Source organism: Magnolia sinica, chromosome 10, assembly GCF_029962835.1.
Source record: "Magnolia sinica isolate HGM2019 chromosome 10, MsV1, whole genome shotgun sequence".
NCBI lineage: Eukaryota > Viridiplantae > Streptophyta > Magnoliopsida > Magnoliales > Magnoliaceae > Magnolia > Magnolia sinica.
The window spans coordinates 73,420,008-73,432,788 of NC_080582.1; the positions used below are offsets into that span (position 1 = coordinate 73,420,008).

General features: G+C 42.5%; 1 protein-coding gene across 1 annotated transcript; it reads right to left on the reverse strand.

Moving 5' to 3' along the window:
- Positions 1-4,379: 4,379 nt before the first annotated feature.
- On the reverse strand, positions 4,380-6,801 carry LOC131217592 (uncharacterized). Its single transcript, XM_058212530.1, has 2 exons — positions 6,573-6,801; positions 4,380-4,601 (listed from the first exon to the last, which is right to left on the reverse strand). Exons 1-2 carry the CDS (start codon positions 6,681-6,683, stop codon positions 4,380-4,382), a joined length of 333 nt encoding a protein of 110 aa, XP_058068513.1. The 5' UTR covers positions 6,684-6,801.
- Positions 6,802-12,781: the final 5,980 nt, after the last annotated feature.

The window sequence follows — 12,781 nt, forward strand, 5'->3', positions numbered from 1 at the left end:
TCCGTCACCGGCCAGGAGCCTGGACCAGTAGACCTCTACAGAGGGACTCATTGTCAGCAGGCGACAGGATCTTAGGTTCATCCTAGAGCCAGCGAGAATTAGATAAAAATCCTTACATTGTAAAATTTAATTGCAATGAATTATAATAAGGTCATTCGTTATGAAAATTCATATGTTTTTATTACAGGCAGCGATTGACACCATACGCAATCAGCCCACTCTCGATGGTAATCAGTGGAGTGAGTCAGATATCCTAAGTGAGGTGCTTGGCACCCGTTATGGATATGTACATGGGCTTGGCTATGGTGTTAAGCTCATGACACCCGTTAGACCTACCTCCAGCCGATCCGTCGCTGGCGAGAGCGCCCTACGCCGAGCTGATATCGCAGAGAGAAAGGTTCAGCAGCTACGAGTCGTAGTCGATGAGATAAGAGAGCAGCTGGAGAGGCAGAGGGAGGAGGACGAGAGGCGACGAGAGGAGCAGGAGAGGAGGATCGAGGAGATGTGGGTGGAGCGTGATCGACAGATGCAGGAGATGTTTCAGGCTCTCACTGCATGCTTAGCCACCGATGCCTGACTTCTCCGCCTTCATCTGATAACCTACCACCTCTACCTTCATCGTCGTGATTTATTTTATTTTATTTATTATTTATTTTATATACGAATGTTAAACTTATATGTATTTGTGCATAGATGAATGTGATGTGGATAAGATTGTTTATGTATGGATGGATGTGGTTTGTGTTTGGATGGATATGAATGTAAATATGATGAAAATGTATTGTAATAGGTGTGTATATCAAGAATTTTTTCCTAAATTTTGAAAAAAAAAAAGAGACTATTATCGACAAAATATTTCGTTGGTAATAGTAAGTCGAAAACGTATATCGACGAAATATTTCATAGGTAGAAATTAATACAAAATTTTATACCGACGATCTGTATATGAAATATTTCGTCGATAAAAGTTTATACCTACCAAACATTTCATCGGTAAAAGTTTAATTCATAGTTTATAATGACGAAATATTTTGTTGGTAAAAGTTTAATCCACAATTTATACCGATGAAATATTTCATAGGTAAAAGTTTAATCCACAGTTTATACTGACTAAATATTTCATAAGTAAAAGTTTATTCACAATTTAAATCGACGAAATATTTCGTAAGTAAAAGTTTAATCCACAGTTTATACCGACGAAATATTTCGTACGTAAAAGTTTAATCCACAGTTTTATCGATGAAATATTTCGTCGGTAAACATAGCTTATACCGACGAAATATTTCGTACGTAAAACTTTAAGCCACAGTTTTATCGATGAAATATTTCGTCGGTATAAGCTGTGTTTACCGACGAAATATATTATTTTTTCCTACCAAAAGTAACATGTTTTGCCGATGAATTTTTTCATCGGTATTTGTTTTACCATTGCCAACGAAGTAAAATTTCATCGGGAAAAGCCTTTAACCACGGTCTTATCGCGACGATCTTTTCGATGGCATGTTTCATCGATAATAATCATTACCGACAAAAAAATATGGAATACCACCAAATTATATCGTCGGTAAAAGAGCAATTTCCTGTAGTGTGGGGCACCCGAAGCCTATGTCCTGTACCCCTTGCCTTCTCAAGGAAGGACATCTCCTCTTTCCCGAGACATTTTGGGAAAGGTATTTGGTGGAGAGGTGGGTAACTTCTCAGCAGGGGCGTTACATGAAGGGAGGGGCCCTTCCAAGGTCTTGCCATTGAAATGGTGAGTATCCGACAATCTACCATCTTACCATTGAGCACTCCCGTGGTTGCATTCGTGTTAGCAGCATATAGAAATCTAATGAAGGCGTAGCCTCGAGGCCATAAGAGGTTGTGATTCCAGGGGATTAATACATCTATGAGCTTCTTCTATTTTCTGAAGATTTTGGTGAGATCATCAACCGTGGTGTCGAACATGATGTTACCTGCATAGAGGCTGAAAGATTTGGGTGAAGCTTTCCTTGTGCGGACTTGCTCCCAACTGAGATCCCCGTCCATCCACCTAGGGCTCAAATCAGCTTCTCCTTACATCCCGTCTATAGCTGGGCCACCAAATAAATAAAATGCATAAGTCTCTATTACAACTTTCAAGTCGAATTGTATAATCACATTCTGAAGGCCAAGAGTTATGCAAATCTTCACCCCATCAAGCCTCCACTACGTGTTTTGTACTCTCTCATAACATTGATTAAATGCAAAAATTAAGTTCCTTGCACGATTCTTGCATACACCTGCCCTTCCACCTTCTCGCGGGTTCCTTCTAAACGAGCCATCCATTTTAAGTTTCTTTTTTTAAAAAAATAATAATTTATTTTTTCATTCCAGAAGCGACTTTTAAACAGCCTAGATTCAGGCAGGCCAACCGACAAAAGGTTGTAGGCCCACCTATCTTAAAATCAAAGTTAAAATAAATAAATAAATAAACCAGAAGAATTGTATTAATGGGAACTTGAGATGTACAACCGTTCGGGCGGGCCCTAACAAAAAGGAACCGGGCCACGCCTATCATGTAGAAGACGGATGAGCTTTACAATGAAGACAAAACAGCTGGGACCAAAAGAGGATAAGCCTAGCCTAGAGCAGGGACAATGGAAAGAGGGACATCACTGTTAGTAGACGCAGCTGCCCATGGGGAAGCAGAAACAAATGGGACAAGCTGACAGTGGATGCAGCCAAGGCTGGGACCCTGGATAGAGGAGTTAGCCTATCCCTATCTTATTTTTGCTGAGCCGAATTTGCCCCACACCTGCTTTATCTAGGACCAAAGAGCCTTTAATGTGCCTTAGGAGGTCAGCTGGGTTGAGGAAAACTCTGTTAGGGGCACCACTGCTAGCGATTTTGGTAAGACCATCCGCCATGGAATTACCTTCCATAAAGGTGTGGCCGAATCTGAAGTTGTGGGGGTGAGTGATTTGATGGATCGAATCAAGGATATACCAAAGCTTCCAACCACAGGAGGCTGAATGGTTAGAGACCGCTTCAAAGAGGACACAGGAGTCGGTTTCAACTATAATTGATGTGAGCCCCAAGTCCCTACATATTTTAAGGCCATCAATCATCGTACGTGCTTTTGCTAGCATGTTCGAAATCTGACCGAATGAATGGTGGAAAGCAAAGATAAAGTTGTCGGTGTGGTCCTGACAAACACCTCCACCACCACCGGCCCCTTGATTTCAACGCGCTGAGCCATCAACAGTCAATTTCTTCCAAATCATGGTTGGTTTTAACTAGCGAATGACTGAAGACCTTCTGGCTGTTGAGTGGGAGGGGGACGAAACCATGTCGAATCACTGCACAACTAGCTTTGACCATACCGCTTTATCAACGTCTAGGAGCTGGAAACCAGTCTCAAGAAGCCATTTAGTAACTCTATTTATAATGCCGCTTGCTGTGAATGGACGGTTTTCAAACTTAGCACCATTCCTCCCTAGCCAGATTTCCCAGGCGATGAAGGAGGGGGCCAGGCCACAAATGAAGCGCCGGAGGGAGGAGGAGGACGCAGCTAAAATCCATTGATGGATGCGGTCCTGGATGGTTTGAGAATGACTGAGGGGGAGTTAGGTACAAGTTGGCGAAATGGCTCCAGACAAGAGTAGCAACCTTACTATGACAGAACAGGTGGTTGAGATCTTCAACATGGTGGTTGGGGAGGGGCGACGTTGATGTAATGGGTTGGGTAGTGGGGTTGCTGATGTTGGTGAGGAGAGATCGGTGGTTTAAGGAGAGGCTTGGAGGCAGCGGGGTGGGGTAGTGTAGGTGGCTGGGTAAGGGTTGATGGGTGGGAGAAATAAATGGAAGGGAGGGTTGAGAAGGCTGGAGACGGGTTGATGGGTGGGAGAAATAAATGGAAGGGAGGGTTGAGAAGGCTGGAGACGGGTTGATGGGTGGGAGAAATAAATGGATGGGAGGGTTGAGAAGGCTAGAGACGGGACGACTGATTTTTGATTACCGAGGGGAGGACCTGGTGCAAAGGGGAATTGGATTGGACAGGTTGGGGAGGTTGATGGACAATAGAAATTGGCTGAGATAGGGAGTTTACCAGCGTAGGGAAATCTGGTGGAGATGGATTGTGGGTAGAAGCAGAGGATGTGGCAGGGGCGTGGCCGCAAGATGGTCAGCAGCAGACGCAGCAGGAAGCCAAACTGATCACTGTGTGTTGGATGGCGACATCCACAGGGATTGCTTTGTGCATCACTTTACATAGAAAAACAGATATCTTAGGAGGGATGCATTTGTTCCAAGCCCAAATGGACCAACGCTTCTTGGGCTTGGCTACCCTCAGTGAGTTCCAGGCAGATTTCGTAGAGAAGTTTCCATTGGGGGGGAGATTCTAGGAGAGCTTTTCCCTTCTATTGGAAATAAAGATGTGGAAATAAAGATGCCGCTGTCATTGATAGATCAGATGGTCTGTTGGGGTAGAAAATTTTCTGCATGGACCAGATTCTAGGTGCCTGATGAGTCCCAGAAATCTGAGAGAGGGGCTGTTCTATCATGAGGCTGCGGTAATGGAGATGCTGTGCTAATGAGAAGGCCCTGGCCTGTCCAGTTGTGAAGCCAGAGCTGGATATTCCCTGCACCAATCAAAGCAAACAAATTAGTAGTTAGTAGCCTGCTTCTCTCCACGACTTTCTTGACACCCACTGAATGTAAACCTACATCCTCCAAGGAAACTAAGATCCCTTGGCATTAGATCTGCAACATCTTGAATACAGTTTACATGCATCATGAAACTGGAAAAGTTCACTTGATCAACAGACTATCAGATTGATAGATATTTATTTAAACTGGAATTGGGTTCATTTGATCAACAGACTATTGGATTGCTGGATATCTATTGGATGGTTAAAATTGAAAATTTCAATGGTCACATTTAAAGAAACACTTTTCCAACTAGGATACTGAGTTTTTTTTTCTTTTTCTTTTTTTTTTTTAAGGAAAAAAAGAAAGAAAGGTGGGATCACACCTATTGTAACTGTCTTTATTGGAAAAAAAGGCCATACAAATTAAAAGAGCGGCAACCCACAAAAAGAGACGGTCCTGGCTCCAAAACCCAACGTACACGGTAAAAGATAAATACATGGCAACAAACACACGAGTGGCAACCTGATTATTATTATTATTATTATTATTATTATTATTCATGTATGTTTTGGAGCCTACCCAAATTAGGAGTGTAAGTTTTCTTTGGCAATATACTTCCAGGTGGAGATTTCCCCCTGGTTTTTCAAAAAAAAATAAACACACAATGGCCTAAAATAATCAGACCCAACTGCAAAGGGTGCAGGGAAACCAAGCGCCCAAACACCCTTAACCAATACCCACTGGCCTTGGACTAGAGAAGCCCCACTTCCTCATCATCCATAGCCCTACATTGCCCAAAACAACCATACCCTATACTTATTTTAGAAGCTCCTCTCATCCTCTAAACAATGTCATAAATCCCACTACTTCCTAGCCTACCTGGGTTATCCGCCACCACATTACCTTCTCTAAGTGTATGGAAAATTCGTAGATTGAGAGAGGAGCACATTCGGAAGAGTTTCCCCCGATACCAAAATTTCCAAGGAAAGAGGGAGAGGGGACTTCAAAAAAAAAAAAAAAAAAACGAATAAGCTTCCTTTTGCTCCAGGCAACCTTCTTTTTTAAAATTAAAAAATAAAAAATTAATAAATAATAATTAAAAAAAATTAAAGAAGCTTTCCATTCAAGAAGAGAGCTATACAAAAGGTACTTTGGGCGGGCCCTACAACAAAAAGGGGAAGCGCCCGCCTATCATGAGAGATAAATAAGAAAGAGAAGCACAGCTCCCTAAACAATCAACCAACTTCCCACAAATTACCCAGTTCCACACAATCAAGAAATAAAGGCCTCTTGTTACGCAAGGGAGGTACGTCGAGGAATGAATAAGCAAATGGGCTTGGCCATCACCTCCCCTATGCGCTAGGTCGGAAACTGGCCAAATGGGGAGAGGGGACTGGAGATAGCGTCCAAAATGATTTTGAAATTTGATTCCGCTATGACATTGTTAAGACCCAAGAAAATACACAACCTCACCCCATCAAGAAACACCTGGGCCTCCGCTGCTATGTTGGAAACTGGCCATATGTGTGATGGAAGGCTACGAGCTGTCCCTAGAAAAATAAAAATAAAAATAAAAATAAATCCACTTTTACCTAGATTAAGGATCCATTCACGTTCAACTTTTACCTAGCCCAGGTACAGGCAATTCAAATAAAACAGAAACTTGCAGCAGCTGAGATGACCTAGGGCAGAATCTTGGAATAAATCTACTCATTGGGTATAGCCCGCCTGATTGATGAACAACCATAATGGTTTTCTGCTCCATGAGTATAATTTCACCTGGGCCATTATGGGAGACTACGTGTGCGAGCCATCATAACATTTTCTACACTAAGGATGCCTTGCCAAAGAAATTGTGGATCCGACATGTAATGAGAGACGGAACTTGAGCAGATAGTACATATCCATGTATTGATTACACAAAGTCCTCGTCATCTGGAGAATCAACCGGGTTGACTCACCTGGAGAGACTTGTACAGTGGAACCTGTGCACGTTCCATCACCGTGTGGCCTTGCAAACTGTTGTATACTCTTGTAAGATTAGGGTGCGGATTGCCTGGAGGCCAGGTCATCAGGGGTCTCTCGAGATCTGTGGGCCCAACATGATGTGTCAATTATCCATGCCATCCATCCATTTTTCCACATCGTTTTAAGACATAAGCCAAAAAATGAGGCAAATTCAATGCTTGAAATCAAGTAGACCACACCACAGGAAAATGGGGATAATGACACCCACAGTCGGAACCTTGCGATGATGTTTATTTTCCATCCATCATGTTGACAAGGTCACATAGACCTAGCAAAAACACTAATATCAGTTTTTTTTTTTTTTGGTAAAAGGCACTGGGCCTAGAATTCATTCATATATTAGGAACCTTCTTACATTCAAGCAGGCACAGGAAAAATGGCCGGGCACACCTATCGTGAAACTGAAAAGCCGAAAGCAAGAAATACATACAAAAGGAAAAGAGGCGTCAAAGCCTGCCTCTAATAGCTACGAACCCAGTTTTATCAAGAAAAATCAGCCCTTTCACAAGGGGTGGGAGCTCACCAAACGACGAAAAAATTCTACTGTTCTGAGAATCACTGCCAAGCCGGGCAGCGGGTTGTTTTATCCAACGGACCCTATCTTCAATTTATGTTTGTTCTTATCCATTCCTTCCTCACTACTAGCTGATCTCATGTGGAATATATGTACCCAAATGAAAGTGACCCAGTCAAGAGTTAGTAAGCTGTGTATTAGGCAAACCATTTTTCGTGGTTAGAAGCACTCTCGATGTCATTGTCGAGACCCAGTCACCAGCACAATAAATGAAGGCTGTGATATGATAAAGCATAAGCATCTCTACTCACGGGAGCCCAATGATATGGATGAAATGTATCCCAATCCATGGTAGGAATTGAGCCAAGCGCTACCATGGAAGACTACTGAATGAATCCCCCAAAGTTAGTCATCGCTCTGTGAAATTTGAACTGAATTTTCTGTTGCCCCAAGAAGTTATGGATGGTGGGTATCCAAGCCTTCTTGTGTTTGTAGTCCACTTGAGCCTTGGATCTACCTTATTTTTTAGCTTTTGCCCTAAACTGATCCGGCAAAACAAATGATCGGGCTGATAAAACCCATGGTGATCCCACATAGTCAGGTCACATCACGGTGACCCCTGGTGACCGGTTCTCCAGTCCATCCGTGTCCGTAAGAATATGCCCGAGTGTTCAATGCCCGTGGCAGGAGGGAATGTGTAGGTGTGATCTGAACCACCCATTGCGTCGGCCCACTCCACGTCACGGAAAGTGTGAATCTACTTTCAACAAGCACCAGTACCTGCGCAGGTAAACAATAAACCATCTCCTGAGTCGATTTGACAGTCTGGATCTGTTCATCTGCTCGCATAGGGAGCAGCGTTTACATACGCATGCTACGCTCTCATGCATTGCGCTGAACGTTTGCTCGACTCGCAAGTGCACACTCTCCCCAGCAAGCACGGTATTCGCAGCTAATGCCTGTTAAATAGAAATCGGATTGCGTACTGGGCATCTCAGTACGCTGGACAAACTCCATGGGCCCCACCATGAGTTGTCTTATCCACCCGTCCATCGGTTTTACCTACTTATTTTAGTATATGAGCCCAAAATCAAAGCAGCTCAAAAGCTCAAGTGGACCACACCGTCTCTTGCGTGAATTAAACACAGGTTAAGACAAATAAAGAAAACTGTGGGCGCTAGGAAGTTTTCCGTGGGCATCATTATCTCCACTCTCCTTTGGTGGGGTCCACTTGAGCTTTGTGTATGTTACGATTTTAGGCACAACCCCGAAATGAGCTGAGAAAACGAATGGACGGCGTGGATAAGCCACATACATTCATGGTGGGCCCAACAGAGTTTACTCGGTACGGTAAAGCCTACTGGAATCACAGTACCAAATCCGATTTCTATTAAATAACGGTAAGATCCAAGTCCAACCGGTTGGACCCCAAGATACGGTCCACCCATCGGATTACTTCCATCCTATCAAACCTATACGAGATCCAATCATTTCAATAGCTAGGCCCCACCTCGAGGACAACCTAAGGACAACCTAACGAAAAAAAACAGACCCATCAACTCATCAGTAGGGCCAGACAATTGACAACAGCAGTACTTAACCCAGTTTCGTTTCCCTCAGAGTAAGGGTTGAAAACTCGGCTGTGTACGGTCAGGTTATTAATTGAAAGGATAAGATGGTAGTTGTATAATCTTCTACGCCAACTAGAGATTCTATGGCGGTGCTCCGTAATCTGTGTCCGCGTGTGGTTGGAATGTGCCGTTGGAATGGCTTGCCAGGGCGTACGGACTGGGGAGCTCCAAGGTCATTTACGGAACTTTCATGCTCGCTGTGGTGAGGCTGCAGATGCTGGGATGGTCATCGTCTCCTTCAGTCAAGGGGTGGTATCAGATGGCGTCGCCAAACAATTCCTCTACGAGTTTCATGTGCTTCGATTCCTCGGCTTCTTTTCTGGCCTTCAGATGAGTTCTCTTTCCCTTCTTTTGTTAATTTGCTAGTAGATGCTTGTGTTCAAAGTCGTGTTTGTTTCTTTGCTAATTTGAAGAATCTGCCCGTAATTTGTATAGCGTATTTACTTGGGGTTAGGTCGCTGCTGCCCTCTCCTGCTAGACGTAAATTTGAGTCTTCATCAAGAAGATTAGAGGTGGGGGTGCACCCACCTTTACCCCCCTCAGAAAAAAGAAAAGAAAAAGGTGGGCCGCACCATTAACAACAATTCTATCATTCTTAAATAGCTAAATATAGTTGTGGTCCACTCAGTGAGTGGATATATCTGATTTTTGCACATGGTGGTCCTCATCATAAGGTCAACTTACCAGACTGGTTGAATGGCTTGCACACATGAAAGTTTGGGAATTATTTGGGTGGACTTAGACTTCGACTTGAGACCTCATTAATAATCTATAGTTTGCAACTTGGATAGGGCACCTAGTAAGGCCGTGACGTGGTGATGTTTGATTGGGCCAGCCCCATGTGGCATGATCGAGCAGGTACCAAATCGAACCACTTTCAAATATGCTTTGCAGGCCCATCTCTTACCTCTAATAGCAGCACATGGCCCAATCAAAAGTCACGACATCAGGACCTTACCGTGTCGGGTGAGGCCCGGGTCTCACCAAATCCACTCCCTGCCAACTCCCAAATGCACAGAAACGTTCCCATCAACAAGCAGGCAAATGTAATTTTGAGCTTTCTATCAGGTGGACTAGACTGTTTAGATTCCGAGCTAAACATCAGGCCATTTCACACTTCAGACAGTATATATATATATATATATATAAGCCATCAGTTTACTTTTACGTTGAGGCCATTTGAGGCCCATCTCGGTTTAGGCAAAATATCTAAGCATTGTTTCCATCCAGATGGAAAGCACACATCTAGTAGACATGTTCCATATATACTGGTACATGTGTGACTACCTGTGGTGAACTGAGCTCCATATGAATGTAGAACTAGCCAATAGCAACAAGGTTGATGATGGTGGAATTACTCTTGTAGCAAGTTGTGGTCCATCTCAACTAATCATATTTAGGCTGCATTTCATCCACTGTGCACATGGTATACATGAATACCAACCCAGAAAATCCTCACTCTGTCATGGCCCCTCATGGGTAAAGATGAGAGGATCACTTGATCCAGTACATTGTTCTTGATCTTAACCATAATGTAAATATACATAATGTAAATATATATATATACACACATTATTCTGTCTTAGAGTTCAGTTGTTTTTTTTTTTTTCCTGTGCATACAGGATAGGTGTGGTCCTCTCTCTTTTTGTAGGGGCCCACCCAAATGGCTGTAAATTTTGTTGATTAATGGAATACATGGATTCTTCCAAAAAAAAAAAAAACCATAATGGTCCCACCTGATCCAAGCGCAGTGGATGAGATCTCACTAGATTAGGTGATCTTATGAGATGATTAATATCATCTAATGGGATTTACCCGGACGATGATTGCTTAGAATTTCTGGGTTGGTATCCATGTATACCATATGCACTGTCGATGAGGTGCAGCATGCAAATGGTATCCAGCAGGAAAATAGCCCAAGGCCCATGGTCTGACAATCTGCCTTTACGAATTTTCATTGAATGAGTTCCACTGCGAGATCTACCCAACAGGCTGACAGAGATAAATGGCTAGGGAGAACATCTCCCACCGTCGATATTTAAAGATGTACATAAGAAAGCAACCTGATAAGCGAACCAACCTAGTTTTCGGCCAGGCATTTTCACTCTGTGGTTCGCACAATCAATGGTCATGACCTTGCGCACGTGTGCCATTAGGCACATGCCATGAATAAAATCTTCACCCTCCTCCCCACATGCTCCCCACATGCATCACCTTAGCATTTATCTTGAAGAAACTAAAGTGGCCAGTTTTCAACACAGGCAGTATACATCAAAATATAGGTTAATGGTAGCTAGGTTGATTACTATCTAAGAAATGAAGATTGTGTTTGGATGCACTGTCAAATTCATTTGAAATGTCCTTTCCTCAACATTCATTTTAAAATGGGCTGGAACTCCAAATTCCAATTTCTTTGTGTTCAAGTTGGACACAAGTGGACTGTTCACATTTCAATCTACTTGTGGGACGTTCATTTCAACAATCGAGATGAACCCACCCACTAACTTCCAGGGAGATCCCGTGATGACATGTCAGTAGATCAAGATCAAGATGGCATTAGTATTACATAAGGAATGCTACTAATGTGATTTCAATCATAGAATCTCTGCAGCTCCCTTCCCAGCAAATGCATGAAATGCATGTGGTGATTGGGAAAGTCGATCTAGTGGGCCAGTGCATGGATAGTCTATAGTGCAAAAATCGTAGCAACTGAACAAATCTTCACAATCCAACTGTGGTTTGTTTTTCTGGTTGAATATGGATGATTACTCCAATAACTCAGGCCACCGATCAGATGGGTACCACAGTTTATAGTTTCGTTGTGTTTCTGGCTGGTTTTTCTCTCTTCTTGTTTGTTCATGTTGATTCATGGATTTATATGATAGTTGTGTGGAGTCCACCTGAATGTTTGTACATCCTTCATATCAAAGTTACAAGTGGTGTCCTTCCACCTCTCTCTTAGAAAAAAAAAGGTGCCATAGTTTAATCTTCCTGAACTTTGGCCTATAGACCATCCACATAGGACAGATACTCGACCTTCCATTATGAAGCTGTATAACAGCATTCGTTTTTAGATGGTAAGATTTGGCTAGAAGCATAAATTTCTTTAGATCACTGGAACGCGAAATGGTTGTCCACATCCAGCTAAGCTAAATTACTAAGCATTTCTAATATCTCAGTAGACCTCGTATTTGACTATTAGGCACTTCTTATACCACCACAATTAGTTGGGATAAGACTTAGGAGGAGGAGGAGGAGGAGGAGCAGGAGCAGGAGCAGCAGCAGAAAAGTGGTAAAAGAAGAGGTGTAAAGTGAAAGAATATATTCTCCAACACCACAGAGGATATGGAAAAGTCAGTATGAATTTTAGATTATTAGAGCTATCCTAGAGAATTCATCACGTGTATTGGCCAAGGGACCTAGTAGAGAGAAAATTTCTCATTCTCTTGTTTGTATTAGGTCAAAAAAGAAACGCAGCTTAGAAGAATGAAAGAAACAAGTATTGCCATATGGACCTTAGTATTCGAACAGAGATTGGATTTTAAGAATACGAATGTGAATATAACATTTTCTGGTCTCTAGACTTGGAGAGGATACATTGCTCGTAAACCTCCATTAAGAGAGCTATTTGGATACTTGTGATGAAGAAAACTACTATGGGTTGAATTGATATAGACAAAGGTAGGATGATGATTATGAATGTAAACAGGAAAAAAAAAAAAAAAATGCAGTCCAAGGTCTATTGAGGGTGGTCCAAGTATTCATGATTAAATTGAAGATTTTGTGAGTGAATACCTAAATGAATTGGAGAATCTCTAGTATAATTCAAATCACTGCATGAAAAATAGTTAGCTGGTAGACCAATCATAGTTCTAAAACCCAGTGGCTCAACCCAATCTCCGCCAAGCCAACTGGGTCGATAACATTTCAAGTCACTGGAAAACTTGCTCATAGGTCTGATTCGGCAAGACTTCTTTTTTTTTTCTTTTTTTTTTTT

Excerpts from the sequence above, each read along its gene's own strand:
- LOC131217592 (XM_058212530.1), bottom strand. The coding sequence starts at position 6,683 with ATGACCTGGCCTCCAGGCAATCCGCACCCTAATCTTACAAGAGTATAC. Across the intron at positions 4,602-6,572 it reads CACTGTACAAGTCTCTCCAG|GGAATATCCAGCTCTGGCTT; the intron begins GTGAGTCAACCC and ends TGATTGGTGCAG.